This window comes from Lutjanus erythropterus, chromosome 22, assembly GCF_056507025.1.
Source record: "Lutjanus erythropterus isolate fLutEry1 chromosome 22, fLutEry1.hap2, whole genome shotgun sequence".
In the NCBI taxonomy this organism is placed as follows: Eukaryota; Metazoa; Chordata; class Actinopteri; order Lutjaniformes; family Lutjanidae; genus Lutjanus; species Lutjanus erythropterus.
In genome coordinates, this window is record NC_139338.1 from 21640573 (window position 1) to 21658644 (window position 18072).

Here is an 18072-nt window from a genome sequence, read left to right on the forward strand (position 1 = left end):
AGTGCTTTTTTGAAACCTGCTGGTAGGATCAGGTGCAAACAATGAAAACAAATTAAACCCTGTTAGAGACATAGAGCATACCAAACAGATCTGAATAGAAAAGGTGTGCCAATTTTCACCTGACAAGGGACTGCAGATGGAAATTAACTAGTAAAATAAATCATGCACACACAGATACAAAGAATTGTTTCTCTTTTAAAGACAAATGTATTTTGGTCGCAATCCCAGATATAAATAAACTTAATAAACTAAAACTAATTAATAGACATAGCTATCAGGATCCCCCCAAAACAGAAATAAAGAGAAAAAGCAAAGTAGCACAAAAACAGAATGTTAAAATTAAATCTAAACAAGAGCTGCAAGCAGGTTTGAACAGGGTCCAAGGGTGCAAAAAAGACGTTTTTAGCAGGAGATGACTTGAAGGATTAAAATTCTGAAATAGTTTGGCTCTCTGCTGCTTTTGAGTTAACTGCTAAAACTTTAATTTACAACATTACATTATACATGCCCGGAGTAGTGGGGATTTCTACTTGGGGATGTGACCTTACAGTCACGCTGCATGTCTTTAGACCACAAGACCATCAAGACAACAAAGCTGCCCCCGACATCAGCTGACACTAAACATTAACTTGTTTATGTCATCCCCTCACTCTTTCTCCCTCTTGCCTGTCATATCTAAAGGCACGAAAGCCCCAAAACGTATAAAAAATAAATTAATTCATCAATTTAAACCTTCATCCTCAAACCCCGCTTTCATAACCAGTGATTTTTCAAAATGGAAAAACCTCCTGGAACCCTCCTGAGTGTGAATGGCTCCTGGGAAATGTCAGGGCACATTCCCTTTGTATTCTACTCCATGTGAGACGAGCCTATGGGGGGGACCGGTTGAGGCTGGTTTCGGCCTCCACTCGACTGGGCAGGGATCTTGGGAGGTCAGATGGAAAACAGCAGGGGAGTTGGGCTCACGTCTCCCGGGGGCCGGTGTGCGAGCTCCCGCTGAGGGAGAGTGGGCTAAATTCAGATCTGCCCTGGGATTTCACAGTGTGGTGCTCAGTGTGTCCCAGAGCCTTACCTGGGACAGACGGGCAATAACTGACTCAGTATCCCTCTGATAGATAATTGACATCAAGTGTGAGATGAGGCCGCCATCTTCTGGAAAGAAAGCGCAGTGCATCCTGCTTTGAGAAAATCCTTTCCTGTGCCCTACCTAGTATCCTTTACACCAGTGTTCCCCAACCCTGGTCCTCAGGGCCCACTGCCCTGCATGTTTTAGATGTTTCCCTGCTCCAACACACCTGATTCACATGATCAGCTCGTCATCAAGCCTCTGCAGAAGCCTGATAACAACCTGATCATTTGAATCAGGTGTGTTGGAGCAGGGAAACATCTAAAACATGCAGGACAGGGGTCCCTGAGGACCAGGGTTGGGGAACACTGCTTTACACAATTATGTGGGATTTTATTGCAGTTTTTAATGCAGTGCTACCTGAGGGGTCGAAGGTCACAGGCATTCACTGTTGGTTTTCAGCCTCGCCTCTTTGGTGCGGAGATTTCTCTGAATCTTTTAATGATATTATGGCAATGAAATCCCTGAATTCCTACAGTTTTGTGTTGAAGAAGGCTGTTCTTAACACTATTTGTCCACGCAGTTTCTCACAAAATCTTTTGAACATTGCACAACTTTCCCAGTCTTTTGTTGCCGCTGTCCCAACTTTTTTAGAACATCAAATTCAGAACGAATGTATATATACAACAAACAATACAGTTTTGTAAGTTTAAACATTAGAAATCTTCAGTCAGTCTTTGTACTGCATTCAATTGAATATAAGTCGTTTCTGTTAAAGAATGTTTCAAGTTTGTATATCAGCTTTGACTGCAGATGACCAAACATCTGACTGCAAATTGCAAATTGTTCACACTTCATAAGTCTTGACCAGGAAGGAACCTCTTGGTGTTTACTGTGAGTGGAGGAATTTTAACAAGCAAAGCTGTCGCTGATGAAATGAAAGTGACATCCATAGAGCGGCCAGTCAAGTGAAAATAAGGAAAAACAAGTTAATAGAGTGACTGGCAGGAATATTGCGCAAAAATGTGCCGCGTGTGCGTGAAAGCTGAGAGAAAGAACTACTGAAATGAAGGAATTCAACACCAAACACATTTAAAAAAGAGGTTTGGAGGGGACAAGATGAAACGTCTGTTCTTATTGAATGAGCCCTCCTGCAGTCTGTGCAGCTGCCTCCACAACGCCCTGACCCTTTGCCCCCCCCTGCAGCCCGAAAAGGCCTCTGTCAAGCTGTACACACATGACGTACGAGCACATGCACACACTACAATGCAGGAAAGTATCGAGCCTTTAAACTGTGGTAATTATGTGCTGAAGCTGTGGAAGAGTGCTGGCTTTGTTCCCTGCTCAGGCTGGGGCGGGTGGTGGGATAAGAGCCAATGAGGGGAGGAAAACATGCAGCAGAAGGGGGCCGTGTTGTGGCCAGTATCGTCTCTTCCTGTCACAGTGTCGCATACATTCACTTAGCTGCTGCAAATGTGTGTCCAGAAAGTTTAACAGGAAGCACAAAAGAGGAGTGTTGATTGCTGTTTTGGGGAAGAGAGTCGACGGGAGAAGTGGAAAGTAATCTGCTGCTGTTCAAAAGAGAGGTAAGAACTTAAAGTTTGCAGGACTTAAATACAAAACGGATGTAAACTTCAAGTTAGCAGAACTGGGCGAGCTAATTGTGGTCAGTTTGAGGTGTCCAGGAAATGGACGGGACACAACTTAAGAAAGAGGAGGGCGACAAGGAGAAGACAGAAGAGGAGGTGGTGCACCTCCGAAGAGAGATTGGCCTGCTGCCTGCGGTGTCCTTCATCATCGGCACGGTGGTGGGCAGTGGGATCTTCATCGCACCCAAGGGAGTCCTGATGAACAGCGGCAGCGTGGGGCTCTCTCTGCTGGTGTGGGCGCTCTGTGGGGTCCTCTCCTTGTGTGGTAAGATGATGGATGGGATCATTTATCTCTGCTGTGTTGATCAAACCTTATATCTAATCTAATCATGTGATTTAGTTCCTCCATCTTATAGATTTTGTCAGTTGTGTCCTTTCATTTACTTTGTTGTGGCGCCTCTGGTTTCAACCAGATTTCTGTTATTTGTTTGTTAGAAGTCTTGCTGCTCAAGTAATAATTCTGCAGGCCGCAAATGGACGGTGCACTGAAAATCTTTATTTTTGCTTATTTCAGACCAATATTGCTGCAAAACTGGGCAGAAAAAAAGTCATTTATTCATTTTTATGTCTTTTGAACTGAATTTTCCATTGCTATTTATTCAATTACTTCTTTAGTTCATTGTGTGATGAAAAATGTAGCATTTAATGCATTTGTTTTTTATTATTTAACTTTTTTTTTTTTAAGTTTTCCGTGTTGTCTGTGTTCCATTAGGGGCCCTGTGCTATGCTGAACTCGGCACCACTTTTTCAAAATCTGGGGGCCATTACACTTACCTGCGAGAGACACTGGGGCCGCTGCCTGCTTTCTTACGACTCTGGGTCGAATTCTTATTCATCAGGTTGGTTGTTTTCACTTTGTCCTGCTTGTCCTGGCTTAAAGTGAAGTCACACCACATGTCAGGCATATGTTTTTTTTCTTTTCCAGGCCAGCTGTTGCTTCGTATGTGTCCCTGGCTTTCGCCCGCTATGTCGTGGAGCCGTTCTTTGCACCCTGTCCTGCTCCCACGGTGCTAATCAAACTTGTCGGCATCCTCGGAGTGAGTGAGTGGTTTCATGCCTCCTCCCTCTAACCACAACACCACCATACTACGACCTCTACGACTGGGTTGAACCAAAATAAATTTAATCTGAATGAATAAATCCAGATTTAAACTTGAGTAGAGGTCTGTTGCACAATTAAAAACTAATCTCTGATGAATAAATCCAAGTTTAAGTTCATTGATTTTAGTTAAATCAATGATGTAAATTAATTAGAGTGTAATAGATATGGAGATACTTGCTTATTCAAATTAAATCATCATAAAATTCAGTTGGATTGAGTTTGTCCCTTAAATTTCTTTGAGGAGCTCATCCTTCTAAAAGTTTATGTTGCTGTATGTTGATTATGTAATTTGGTCTTAACCTGCCTCTTGTTCTGTGGCATGATTGCCCAGTGTTGGACTGTGTTGATGGAGGAGTTACCGCTCCGGCAATCACAAACTCTTTACACCTTACTCTCTGGTTGTAGTCAACGAACTCAGAAAACAGCCAAACTCATTCATTTTTAAGTGGAAAGTCCTTGACCCGATGGTGGCAGGCATGGCTCAGTTGTAGAGTGCCTACAACTATTTTTGTCATCATCTTTGACTCATCAGGACCTTTGAAACCAGAGTTTTCAGAGAGAGTGTTCTGCCAGTGAGCCTAGATTACTTTGGCCCATTTTCAAGGTTACTGTATCACAACAAAAGCCACTGAGATCCTGGCTAATTAACCATGTCCATGTCTGCACAAATGAAACAACAGTCTGAGCTATTGAAGGCTGGTTTTCTCCTCATACTAACCACACTGAAAAGATGTGTGAATGAAAATCCATGGGTCTTGTCCCATCCTGTCCTCTGGCCGCGGTTGTGGCCGTCTCACCTGGCTGCGGTCGCTGCACACCTGGCTCTCATCTCTCTGAGTATCCCCTACATCGACAATTTTAACTTCCTCTGGAACCACAGGGAGTTGTTTCGTAATGATGCCGTTCACCCGAACTGGTCAGGAGCAAACCTACTGCCTGGAAATATTTTCTATTGTGTCGTCTACCGTCATGTTACGCTGTCTGAACAGTCCGACGACTTTTGACGTCCCAGGTGTCCTTGCACCAGCCTAATTGATTCCTCGTGTTCCTCTTCCCCTGTTCACATGCGGCCTGGACCTTCTGGCAACCCCAAAATGTATTATTTACCTTTTCCTGCCATTTAACAAATTATTCCGCACTTTCAATTGCTTCAATCGCAATTTGAGGATTTAATCTTTCTTATCACAGGTCCTGCTGCTTTTTTATGTACTTTAGTTTATAGACCATATAGACTATTTCAATATCCCTGTATGTTGTCCATCTCAGCCCATGCCTTGTGATTTTATAGATCTAATTGAAACTTTTAATCTGCTGCAATCAGTCAAAAAGCCAACTCATTCCAAAGTTCATATCCTCAATCTGATATTTTCCTCCAGCTTTTTCCCTGAAAATGTAGAAGTAGTAGGGGTTTTTTGTATCGGACCACAAAGCTGTCATTTTTAAAGCTCCTTTATTCTCTTCTCTGCCTCTAAAACCTCAACCTACCACGCAATCTCACATTTTTACTGGGTCTCCAGCTGTTGGATTACAACCACTTTCTCTCAAAATCCAGATGAATTATTAACCTTTTTTGCTCCTCTGAAAACCAGAAAGCCAAAATCAAACACTCTTCCTCGGCTTTATGATCACACCCATTCCATAAAACGACAGTGCAGAAAATATGAGCGCAAGTGGAATCTTTGATGCAGATCTGTGTTGCATAAAGTTAATACTGGATCACATTTGAAATTGGAGTTTAAGGTTTTTGTTTGAGACAGAATTAAATTTACTCTAGGCTGAGAGTGAAAACTAAACTGGGGAGTAAAGAGAGGTTTAATCTTAAGCTGGTTTAAAGGTTTGGTGCAACATAATTTAAGTTAAAACATGATTTAATCGCGCTCGTTGGTACAACCCAGGCTACATACAACGAAGGACCACAAGAATTTCATTAACAAGCTGTCTGTTCTTTGTGTCTCTGCAGCGTTTGTCGTGGCAGTCAACTGCTGGAGTGTGTCCATGGCCTCTCGCACTCAGGTCACCTTGACTTTCATTAAAATGTTTGCTCTGGTGCTAATTATTATCCCTGGTATCATCGCACTGGCCAAAGGTGGGAGGATGTAATGAGGATACAACTGTTAGGTCCAGACTATTAACACTCATTTATTGATTATGGTTTCTCTCTGTCTCTCTGCATCGTCTTCTTTCCAGGAAAAACAGAGAATTTCCAGAACGGTTTTGAGGCTGAATCATTAACACTGGATAGGCTTCCTCTGGCCTTCTATAACGGCCTATATGCCTATGGTGGATGGTAAGCGTGCATTTATTGCAGTATGAACACTGGCTTGAATTCAAAACTTCTTATGGTCTTTTCCTTTTTTTTTCGCCTTTAGGTTTTATCTGAACTTTGTCACGGAGGAGGTCATAAACCCCAACAGGTATTTTACACATTGCCTTTAAAGCCACATTGCCCTGAGAATACTATTATAATCTCCCTGTGTGTGTCCTGTCTTGTTAGAACCATCCCGCTGGCAATAATCTGCTCCATGGTGACAGTGACAGTCTTTTATGTGCTCGCTAATGTGGCCTACTACACCATGATGAGCCCCGCTGAGCTGCTTCTGTCGGATGCTGTGGCTGTGGTCAGTTCTCCTCGCATTCAAAAGGAAAATAATTACGAATGGACATACTGTGTTGATGTAATCCTGTGTCTGTGTCTCTGCAGACATTTGCAAATCGTGCTCTCCAGGGATTGGCTTCTCTGATTCCCATTCTTGTGGCGCTGTCCTGCCTCGGAGCGCTCAACGGCGGCTTCTTTGCGTCACCCAGGTAATCTGGGCACAGACAGGGTATCACTGACCCTTCTCTTTTTGCTCTGTGTTCCAATGATAGTTGAGCAAGCTTGGTACCTTGGTCAACTTTCTCCTTTCTTGTTTCCAGGACTCATTTTTTCCCCCCAGGATGGAGAAGTCATAACTCACCCTAGTCTGACTCTGATTGGCTAGTTTGGATCGTTTGGGTTGGGTATGTTATGGGTAGGTTTAGGCATGAGGAGTGTGACTGGGTAGGGTTAGGGTAAGACTATCAGGGTAAGCCAATCAGAGACAGAGTAGTGTGAGACATCCCTTCACCATCTTGTGAAAAAAAACTTTGCTTCCTGTACTTCCTGTATCTGTACTGGGCCTATTTTAAATAATAAACTAACAAAAATTGGCTGACTAGCTAGCTAATCTTATCAGTCATTAACTAGTGCTTTGCTAACATTGGCTAGTTAGTTAGCATTTTGCTAACATCCACTAACTTAAGATGTGACCTGAGGTATCAAACTTTCTTTTTGCTGACATTTATATAGAAAAAATATTTCTTCCTGTTTTTTTTTTCCTGTACCTGTACTGGACCTGTAAAAGCAACATAAGTCTTCCTGTTTGTGTTGCAGGATGCTGTTTGTGGGAGCCAGAGAGGGTCACTGGCCTGCAATCTTTTCCATGATTCACATCCGCAGACAAACACCTTTGCCTGCTGTGCTGTTCCTGGTGAAGTACTTTCCACACACAAAACTAGCTGGCTAGTAGCTTCTAGTAGCGTTTTATGCCTCCACACTGATGACAGCAGCAGCCAAATTCATTATGTCGTTTGGGTATCCCGTTCTTGTGAACATCTCAAGAACGTGTCGAGGAACTTTTTTCAAATTTGGCACAAATGACCACTTGGACTCAGTGATGAAATAATTAGATTTTGGTGGCCAAAGGTCACTGAGACCTCACAAAACACATTCTTGGCCATAGCTCAATAATTCACACTCTAATTATGACAGAATCTCACACAAATATCTAATAGGATACTAGCAGTGCCAGAGAATAACTACTTACCTGTAAGTAGTTACATGCAGTTGTAATTAAATTACAAAATAAATGTAATTGCAATAGAACAGTATGAATATGTCATTATAGTTGTATTGTTTGTCTCCAGTACCCTTTGGTGGTTTTGATGTCAATCAACGGAGAGATCTACCAGCTCATCAACTTTGCCTCCTTTGCTCGCTGGTTCTTCATCGCCTTGGCAACCTTGGGGATGCTCATCCATCGATATCGCTTCCCTCACCTCCCAAGACCTTTCAAGGTTAGTGTGTATGTGGTTATCGTGCCAAACTGTAGATCATTCTCCACAAAACACTACATTAAACTGATCAAGTACTGTTTTATTTTGTTCTTTTTGATAACCTGAAGGTGCCCCTGGTCATCGCCGTCACCTTCACGGGGGTTTGCTTCTTCATCGTGGGTCTGTCTCTGTATTCTGACCCCTGGAACACAGGGCGGAGCTTTGTTCTCACACTGACCGGGGTCCCAGTTTACTATGTGACCATCCACCGCTTCCGCTTGCCCCCTAGATGGAGACGCATCTTCAGTAAGTCGTATCAAAATCTGAAATCTTGTCTCTTTTCTTAAAGGTTTTATGAGAAAATGCTCTTGACAGTTACAGTTTATGTTGACTAAATCCATTTTGTTAGAAAAAGATGTAGTTTCGCTATGGACAAGTGAGAGAAGGAAACAGTCTTTTCACAAAAGAATCTGTCCAAGACAAAGACCCTGTTGGTTCAGAGCTTATGATTGTTTTCAACTTCAGACTGGCTCAGTCAGCCCATGGTTTACTAAGCTCCACTCTGGACATTTTATCCCAACTTTGGCGGAAGTGAAAAGCTTTCTAAGCTCTTATATAACTGACTTTCTTCAACATTCACAGATTACTGCAGCAAGCATCTCCAGATCATTTTAGAAGTGGCTCAACAGGAAATCAAGACCTACTGAAGATCCCAAAGATCGCTTTCTACTGCCAGACTCCCTGGATACCACTTTATCAACTCTTAGAACATTTTTTCATTAAAGTTTAAGTCAGTATTTTAAGTGTCCAGTGTGATACTAAGGATGGGTTCACACCTAAGGGTCTAATTCCTGAATCAAATTCGTTTATTTCATATTGTTGGCAAATGACCATGGTATAGTGGGCTTATCAACTTGTAGATGGGCGTTAAACGGTTTGAAGTAACTTTGTCTGAGGGTAAACGGTCCAAGATTCGATTCAACCGGACTAAACAAGGCTGGTGTGGACCCACTCTGTGGGAGAGAATAGTGTAATAACTAGCCGATAATAACATTTCTGAACAATAATAAAGGAACTTTTTGTGCATAATGGAATAAGTTATTATCTTAGCATTATTAGTTGGTTTAAACAAACTCATTAAAAATGTAATAATTGGAGCTGATAATGTAATAATATAATCATATCACTAAGTTTCACACTTTCATAATGCATCCTCCTAAACATTTGACAGTTTTTAGGCAGGTATTTGAAGGAGCAACAGTAAGTTTAAGTGTCATGGAAGTGGACATTTAATCACAAGTTAAAAAAAAACTTAAATATAAGTAAAATATATTACTACATTACTGCCTCAAATTATTACTTTTTATGATTTTTTTCCACCAAGCTAATGATGCACTTACCACTCAATAACTTATTACATTATGCACAAAGAATTACATTATTTGCCAATCAATACATTAGACTTTTGTTACTTTTAGAGCAGGAAAATTATTACATTATTGGCTGCTACACACCTTAAGGTGCTGTTTCAAGAAAACTCTTGCAACAACTATGCTGGAAACAGGTGGTGTATCTGACCACAGTTGTAGAATTATTATTAGAAAATAGAATTTTTAAACTTTAATTGAGGTAAGTTGCTCATTCTGGACATTTCTGCAGTGTCACAGAATAAGAGGTACTTTCAGTCACTATCATTCTTCATGAATGTCTAAAGTTCTGCTTGAAGACAGTTGTATTTTTTTTTTTTTTTTTACAAAATGCTGTAAGAACCAATAAAGTCATTTCTGAATCAGAGATAAATAGTTTCAACTTTTATTCAAATATAAATAATAATTAAAAAAACTTGCTATGTAGTTTTTCAGATACAATACACTATGCAGGGGTTTCAACGCTGCTGTACTGAAGCTGGGAGATGTAGAATTGCAGCGCATGTTGCTTAAAAGTGAGCTGCAAGGCAAACCAAAACATACTCCTGGTCAAAAACATGAAGCCCTTCATACTGCATGAGGCACCAACACCAACAGATTTATTGTACAGTCAGAAAAACCAACTTCAGAAAACAGGACAAGGCACATGCTTTGAAAATTGTCTGCTAGGAACCACAACATTTCACTCTGCCATTCAGCACGAATTGTAAACTCACTGCAATGCAAAACCTCTTGTATACAAACACACGCGCTGACAGACCTGAAGGAATTATTAAAGCCATACATTATTTTGTGGCATTTTCAAAAAACGGATCTCCCATCGTATCCTCCAAACATCGTGCTGACAGAACTGCTCTGCTTGGAACAAGACATTTTTCCCCTTATGTTCCATTTGTGCTGAACAGAAAAATACAAAAGCAGTTTGCATCTTTATTACTACACAGACACAAAATATTCATTTTTTTGTTCCCAAAAAAAATATGATATGAGGAGTCACTGCATGCAAAATGTCCCTCTCTGCAGGTACAAAGTGCTCTTAAGTTGATACTGACGAACAATTACTGTGAGGATTTATAAAGTCAAAAGGTGAGGACAGTTCTACAGTTAATGTACATAAACAATCCTATTGCTGTTAGTGCTACTTGTATTACTTTTCCATTGTTTATTGCTAACAACAATCCTGAATCACAATCTAAAATGTCTAAAAGTTTCCAGGAGGCACTGAGGCATCTCACTGGCTTATCAGGCAATGTATTGCATTTTCATTTACATAGGAAAAAGCTAAATTATATATTAAAATGTGCAAATCATCATACATAAACACTTAAGACATATTTCTCCTCTCTAGAGATTCCTTCAGAGTACAGACGGATACGACAGGTAGGATAAATGATAAAAGGAAACAGGACAGTGTGTGACAGTGTTTCCAAATGGAAAGTTGAAAAAAAAAGTTAATGAGTGATGGAACCAGTGAGAAGGTAAGCCAGAGGTGAAGAGAAACAATGTGAGGGACAAGAGAGCAGCTTGCTAATTTGACCTCTGAACAAAAATTAAAGTGTCCCCCTTCATTCATTACATTTTCTTTCTGCTTTATTCCCAACGGCAGCCAGACACATCCATGTGAAAGCAAAGCAGATGCAAAAGGAAGCAAACGAGAATGGTCTTTAAAGGAAATATTTTGGCGCTCACTCGAGTATTAAAGCTATCAGCTGTTCAAATGAATGAGAACAGCAGCCAAGTGGAAGGGTACAAATCGAAACTGCGATCTGTCAACAAAAATGACACCATCAAATATTGATTTTCTTCTAAGTTGTTTGGTGTAAAGAGTGACAGTATCAACCAACCAGGTAATGTGATATAGTATTACTGAATTTATTCATTTGTAGTATCTACCACAGTAATGCGTCTCCATCAGACACATAAATGACAAAAAATTATGGATTTTACCTTTAATCCACATACAAATCAGCTCCATATCTTAGTGCTTCATATCCCTGTGATATGCCTATTATGTTATCTTTACTTGAATTTGGGTTCTTGCTTTTACCAAGTTGATTAACTTCAGTTATTATGTATCCACAATGTGATGTTCATTTTGAAGGGATAGTTGGGATTACCTGAAGTGGAGCTGTATGAGGTAATTACCAACAGTCAGTGTGTTAACTTCACTAGATGCTGGTTGTTTCTTCAGTGCTTTAGTTTGCTGTCAAACAGCCTTTTCCAACTGGAAATCGCCATTAAAAAAAGCAAAATATCGCTCTCTCTAAAATAACTGATTTCACAGGTGAAATTATTGAGTGACTTTTGTGCATCTGACTTATTCTAAAACACTGATGTCAAACAATAACGCAAAAAAAAACCAAAAAAAAAAAAAAAAAACCTGTGAGGTAAAATGACTGCTTTGCCTATGGAGCTTTGTTGGTTCAGAAAGAGCGATATTTGTGTTATACGATAACATATCCCCTCAGAACAGGCTGTATGATGGCAAAGTAAAGTAAAGTGGTGATGATATTCGATATATAAGTTTGTCACAATTCTGCAAATCCATGATTTGATTTGACTTTGACAATTCACCTTGAAACTCTTTTAGCACAGATGGCGATTCCATTGTCAGACTACGGAGTCTTAATCTGTAGAGATCAGCAGATCATTGGTTTTATGTCCTGACATCTGTCTGTCTGTCAGTGATGACACCCCTTAATATTGTACACTTGAAACGATATCGAAAGGTAGGTAGATCTTTTGCTGCTGACCTGTCCACAGCAGTACATCGCTTAGCGTCTGTGCTGACCAGTGTCTCCTGTAAGTAATACACTGGCTGTTAAAAAGTACCTCATACAATCCCATACTAAATAATCCCAACTATCCCTTTAATCCCATTAATCTCCAAATCTGAAAAATTTCTCAATTTTGGTGTTTGTTTTTTTCCCCCTACATTTGTATCTGCTTTGCCGTTTCTGTGTGGGGTTTCCCACCGATAGTGTTTTGGAAAACAGATGACACACGTCCATGTAAATAAAAGGTTTCGGCCCTCAGGCTACTTAAATTGAGGGATGAACTCGGACCAGCTGATATTGGCCGTGCCCAAGTCGTCGTCATCCAGACCAGAGAAGCTGATGTCCACCAGTATCTTGCTCAGGCTGTCGTTCATCGTATCCAGCACGAGGCCCTCTGTGATGGAGCGATTAGCCAGCGTGGCGACGGGAGAGTCTGTGGGTCCGCTCGCTCTGGAGGGGGCGGACGTGAGCAGCTCTCTGGGGGAGTTGAACAGAGGCCAGTCTTTGAAGGGGGTGCTGTTGAAGCTGAAGGTGGTGTAGTCGTGCCGTGGGGTGACTGCGGGACCACCTGGCGTGCGGATGGGGCTGAAGTCCAGAATGTTTCGGCTCCCTTTGCCCACAGGGGTCACTTTCCACGGCTCGGGTAAGGCAGTAGAGGGGGGCTTGCTGGGGGTGGAGGAAGTCAGGTGGTTGCTGCTCTTGATGGGGGTCTTGAAGGAAAACTCCCGATCGGGGCTGTGCACCTCGTGCTGGTGCTCGTCCAGTGCCACATCTCGCAAGTCCTGGAACATTGACGCGTCGGAGGCGACGCCAGAGTCAAAGAAGGTGTTATCAGGACAGAGGAGGACGGGCTCCTCATGCTGAGAGTGAACCAGGCGCTGTTTACGTCGCGAGCTGCTGGCCTGTCTCTTTGGAAGGGATTTAGGAGTCTCGCATTTAACGGGAATGCACTCCGGCTCGTCCTTCACCTTCACCTTGAGGTCTTTGCCCTTCTGAGGATATATGACCACAGCTGGGGCGTCACTTTGTGTCACCTGTCAGACATAAAACCGTTCACTTTAAAATTCTACCAGTAATTGCATCTTATATACTCATTAGAGCTGCAACAATCAATCATTAGTTGATCATTAAATTAATTTACCTTAGGAGCTATCCGCACTCTCTTTGCTCCCCGTGAAGTGTTCTGTTTCTGCTGCGAGGAGGAGGAGGGGGTATACTGGGCCGACGAGGATGGCAGGTAGACGGAGGAGGCGACGGGCAGCTGGATAGGAACCAAGTAGGAATCGGTGCGAGGGAGAAGAGGTTTCATCCTTCTCTCTGAATGTAGAAAAGACAAGAACAGCTCAGAGTGGAGCATCTCAGTGACCAACTTTCACATAAAAACAGTTACTGACATTTCTGTGCATTTTGCCAACTTCCAGCTGCTTTATTCCCTCTGCTCATTCAACTCTATCAAAGTACTTCCACCTCTGTTAACTCACCAGAGCCAGTTGGTGTTTTTCTTGCATCTGGAAGGATCCTCTTTTGTTGCTGCGAAAAAATAAAATAACATAACGTCACTTTGTGGAGTTAAACTGCCCCAGTGGCTTTACTGTGCTCTCTTCTTCCTGACTTCACTTTAGAACAAAGTCAAAGTTAGACTCTTATAACTGTCTCTACATGTTATGTACACGAAAGACTTCCAGCTGCAGCTGCACTGTTTGGGTCAAAGGATCTGGGGGCAAAAAACAGCAAGTGAAAATGGAAATCTACTGACTTTCTGTCCCTTTTCTTCTTTCTTGTACCTGACTGCAGAGATGAAGACTGTCCCTAGAGAATTAAAAGAAAGGTAAATCCATCTTACTTGGTGGGGAAATACAACCATTGGCACCGGAACAGGAGCAGTCATTGGGTCACAACCGGGCTGGAGAAAAAATGTAGAATGAGAGGGAGGAAAACAAAAATCCAAAACACATTTGAAAGCTCTGCATTATGATTGGGTATACAAAAAAATGGCAGATGAGCTGGAAATTATATAAAAGAAACAACATAAAATCAGAAATGTTTTTAGAAGTATCAAGGTTAGGGAATTCTAAAATATTATTCTCTTCATGATGATTGATAATACATGAAACTCAATGGTTTCAGAGCTTCATTATAGAGTAGGGGGAATGTGAAAACAGGGGCAGCAAAAAGTCAGTTGTGCTCACCTTGTATACCTGATCCAGAGTCAGGCAGCGATTGGCTTCAGGCCGGATGGTCCAGAAAGAAACTTTACCATCTGGTGACGTCTCACGAATGAACATGTCGTGTAGAGAGAGGTTGTGACGGATGGAATTCTGCAAATAAAAATAAAAAAATCAGAAAAACAAAAAACAATCTTGAATGTGCGGTTTTGCGATATTATGTGCACCCACAAGTTATACAGTTATTTCTCAGTTCTGCTGTACCTTCCATCCTGGTTTGGCGACCTCTCTGAAGTAAGGGAAATGGTCCTCGATCCACGTGTAAATCTCTTTCAGCGTCATCCTCCGTGTTTTCCGGCTGTTGATGGCAAACTGGATCATGGCCATGTAGGAGTACGGAGGTCTCTCTGACTGGGACTGCTGAATGCCTTCTGCAGTGATTTGTGGATTTTGTGCCTGTACAAGGAACGAAGAAAAAGAAATTGAGGCTTGAATACATGTTGTATCTCTTAAACTACAGACGGATTAGCCTGCCATGCTGTTGCATTGCGTCTAATACAATGACGAGGCTAAAAAAACAAGAGCTGAAGCTTCTTTACCAACCACTTGTTTCACTTCCTCTCATCAGTTTGCCACCAGCACTGCACGCTGTTATGAAGGAGATTTCTGTGTACTAGCTAATATAAAAGTATATTTGATTCTCCATATTGATAATTCTTCATTTAAATGTTATTCTTGTGCATTTTTACAAGCTTCTACCTGCTTTATCCTGTTATTGTAATGCACACTGATTCACCAGTCACACTGCTTTTTTTTTCACGTGTCCATTTTATACATGCATTTCTTTTACTTGCTGTACTTGCATTGTTTTGCATGTTCTGGTGATTTTACTGTCAGTATCTGTTTGCGTTTACAAGTATTTTTCTTGCTTTTTTAACTATGCAGCACTTCATAACTGCTGTTTTGTTAGTTATCATACATGAGCTACTACTTCTACTGCATTTTTTATTGTGGAACGTGTGGTAACATGCCCTGGAATTAAATCAGACAATCAAAACTTTTTTTTAACTGCACCATCATTTAGGAGAGCAGTTGTCTACAATCCCAATACTATGGAATTTCATTGTAAATCACACTGACCAGAAAGTTTAGTGAGACGATTTAAAGGATTGTGTTTAGGGGACACGCTGAGACATGCCTGAGATCAGTGTTCCCTCCACACATCAATCACACTGAGGTGACAAGTAGGAGCAGCTCACCTGAAAAGCCTGTGGATTTTGGTTCTCCTTATCGGCTGTCTGCTTAGTGGGATCTGGTTCCAAAGCACATGTGCTCATTCTGCCCAGCCACTGAATGTTGGTGAGGCTGTCATCTAAAGGACCACAATCCAGATCCCTATTCACTAAGAAAGAAAAGGAAACACGATTGCTTGAATAAAGGACGGATTAAAGAGAGACAAAATATATCCAAAAAAAGATCATTTTAGAAAAAAAAATATCTTATTTCCATACATGTTTTAATTCCAGTGAGAGGTTTAGCATCCGGAGAAAGCATTGTCTCTGCTATCACTGTTTGACAAGTTGCACCCCTTGTAGAGGCGTCATCCTCTTCAGCAGAAGGCTGACACAGAGATCCATTGTCACGGCTGCCGTCCCGGCTCAGAAGGATGAACTTGTTCGGTCCCTGAGCGCCACACTCTTTGCCTTTTGCAGTGAGGGCCCCAATAACGCTCTGAAGGTCTGCTGTTTTGGGAATGACAACCACCTGCGTGTCAGACATGGAGGGGTGATCCATAATGCGAATGCCATCAGGAAAGCTCTGGCTGGCAGCTGACTCTGAAGGCTCTTTGGAGCCTGATGTAGCAGGCGATTCAGCTGCTGGGGGGTCATTTTGCTGAAAGGGTAACTTTCTTCTTCTGAGGATCAGGGGTCTCCTAGGGCTCCGTCTCATGGTCATCAAATCATTGAAAATCCTCCTAAGTGTTTACTGGTACTCTGCACAAAAAGAACACAAAGGCTGTATTAAAGCCTGCTAAACACAGGAAAACGTCTTCATCACTGCCTAGTGTTCATCTATATCATGTTAACACAACATACTAGCTACAATTACCGGTAGATTAACGTTTATCTGGAGGAGAGAGATATCAAGTGAAGTGCTAGCAACTGTTAAAAACCGTTCAAACCATATCTCCTTACGCTGATCGATTTAGATCGTCACAAAGAAATCAATTCATACCAAACTACAGTCAGAACATACCCCACCCTGGCAGGACAGATATAAGTTGACAGAAGGACCACAAGATGAAATCCACTTTGTCCGCGTTTCAGTTTTAGTTTCAAGAGCTGAACTTAAGGTATCAGTTTCCCTGGAGACTCATGCCTTCTGGAACAATTGAGTTGCTGCAGCTGACGACGTGTTTACGTATCGTTAACCGCTGATTCCCTGGCTAACAGCCAATGTTCAACCGAGCTGTTATATGCATTCATACTCGACTTATTGAAATGCAATACAAACAGTTAAGTCTCTCGGAAAATCGGCTAATAAATAACTTACTAGACAGGTTTAACCTAAAAAGAATTGTAGATTGTGCAATCGATTCTCACTGCTCTCTGATGTTAATGCCCACTGGTTAGCTAGCTAATGCTAACCGTGCCAACAAAAAGCGGTGACATTAAAATTAAAATTAAAACAAGCACTGAATTGTTCATTAGGTATGCCGAATTAACTACTTTTTAAGCTGTTGGTAAAACGTCTCAAATAATTTTAAAAACCGATGCACATTTAAAGAAAACATCATTAAATTATTACAATGCCATATTACTTAAATTGAGTTCAGTGAGACAGCCATTTGACACACTGATGACACGCATCGTGTTACGAAAATAATATTAGGATTATTTGGATCAAATATTTTAACAAATCAGATTAAGCTTTACACCTGGCGTTAATCAGCGTCACAACTTTCTATCAGCTAACGTTAATATCAGCCCTCTGTGACTGGAAGCTAAGTTAGCCTGGTGGCTAATCATGGTCGTGTCTATAAGGGAACCCCAGACCCGCGTCAGATCTCGCGAGTATGAACATTTTAACTCAAACCATTAACATCCCCTAATTCTAGCCAAGTCCCTAAACCTAATTAAATCTTAACTACAGCGTGTTTGTATTTAAATAATTAGTAAATGATTTTATAATTAGCCTGTACATCGTGCACAGTGAAAGGACAACGCGTAGAAATCATGCGAGAATTTCACAAATCAAGGGTTCCATTCTCGACACGACGGTTTATCAACACGGAACAGCTAGCGATAGCTAGCTAGACTAGCTAACGTTACCGACTCTATTGTAACAAACAACAAAGGTGCGCCACACCTTCACATTACTGTAATATTTCAGGCAAATCCAATCGGTTGAACTCCTACTATCAGTTGAAGCATTGTGTTCATATTCGATGTTATATCAAAGGATCCGTGATATCTATGACATCCTCCCATTTGGTGTTATTTACATGCCGTCTGGTCGACTCAGAACGTTTTTGAATTTTGGCGCTGTGGGTGCTACCGCTGTCACGTTGATCACGTGGTATAAAAGTGCACCAATAGCAGCTATACATAATCACGATTGAACCAATCAGGGACGGCGTTGCTGGTAAACGGGAAATATTATATAACGCGAAGTAAGGAAACGAAAAAAAGTTTATAGTAGACAAAGCCAGGGGAATAACAAACTTTTCGTGCATGCGTTAATTGTTTGCTAATGGTGACTGTGTCTTACGCGAAGAAACAGATGAAGGTACGTGGAATATCTTGCTTGTA

At 41.4% G+C, this 18072-nt stretch overlaps 2 protein-coding genes across 3 annotated transcripts; one reads left to right on the forward strand and one right to left on the reverse strand.

The window, feature by feature from the left end:
* The first annotated feature begins 2618 nt into the window (after positions 1-2618).
* LOC146306901 (cystine/glutamate transporter) lies at positions 2619-9640 on the forward strand. 2 transcript variants are annotated; one of them, XM_084711026.1, is made up of 13 exons: positions 2619-2652; positions 2738-2980; positions 3428-3554; positions 3641-3756; positions 5778-5903; positions 6005-6104; positions 6187-6231; positions 6312-6435; positions 6519-6622; positions 7230-7326; positions 7763-7912; positions 8020-8197; positions 8534-9640. In XM_084711026.1, exons 2-13 carry the CDS (start codon positions 2755-2757, stop codon positions 8596-8598), a joined length of 1458 nt encoding a protein of 485 aa, XP_084567152.1. In that variant the 5' UTR covers positions 2619-2652; positions 2738-2754; the 3' UTR covers positions 8599-9640. The 2 variants fall into 2 exon arrangements, with proteins under 2 accessions (XP_084567152.1, XP_084567150.1); XM_084711024.1 differs by having other exon boundaries at positions 2625-2980.
* Positions 9641-12063: 2423 nt separating this feature from the next.
* Positions 12064-17978, reverse strand: foxm1 (forkhead box M1). Its single transcript, XM_084711262.1, has 9 exons — positions 17630-17978; positions 15772-16254; positions 15520-15662; positions 14525-14716; positions 14285-14413; positions 13939-13998; positions 13577-13625; positions 13237-13412; positions 12064-13129 (listed from the first exon to the last, which is right to left on the reverse strand). The coding sequence occupies exons 2-9, from the start codon at positions 16214-16216 to the stop codon at positions 12356-12358; spliced, it is 1968 nt and encodes a 655-aa protein (XP_084567388.1). The 5' UTR covers positions 16217-16254; positions 17630-17978; the 3' UTR covers positions 12064-12355.
* Between the last annotated feature and the right edge of the window lie 94 nt (positions 17979-18072).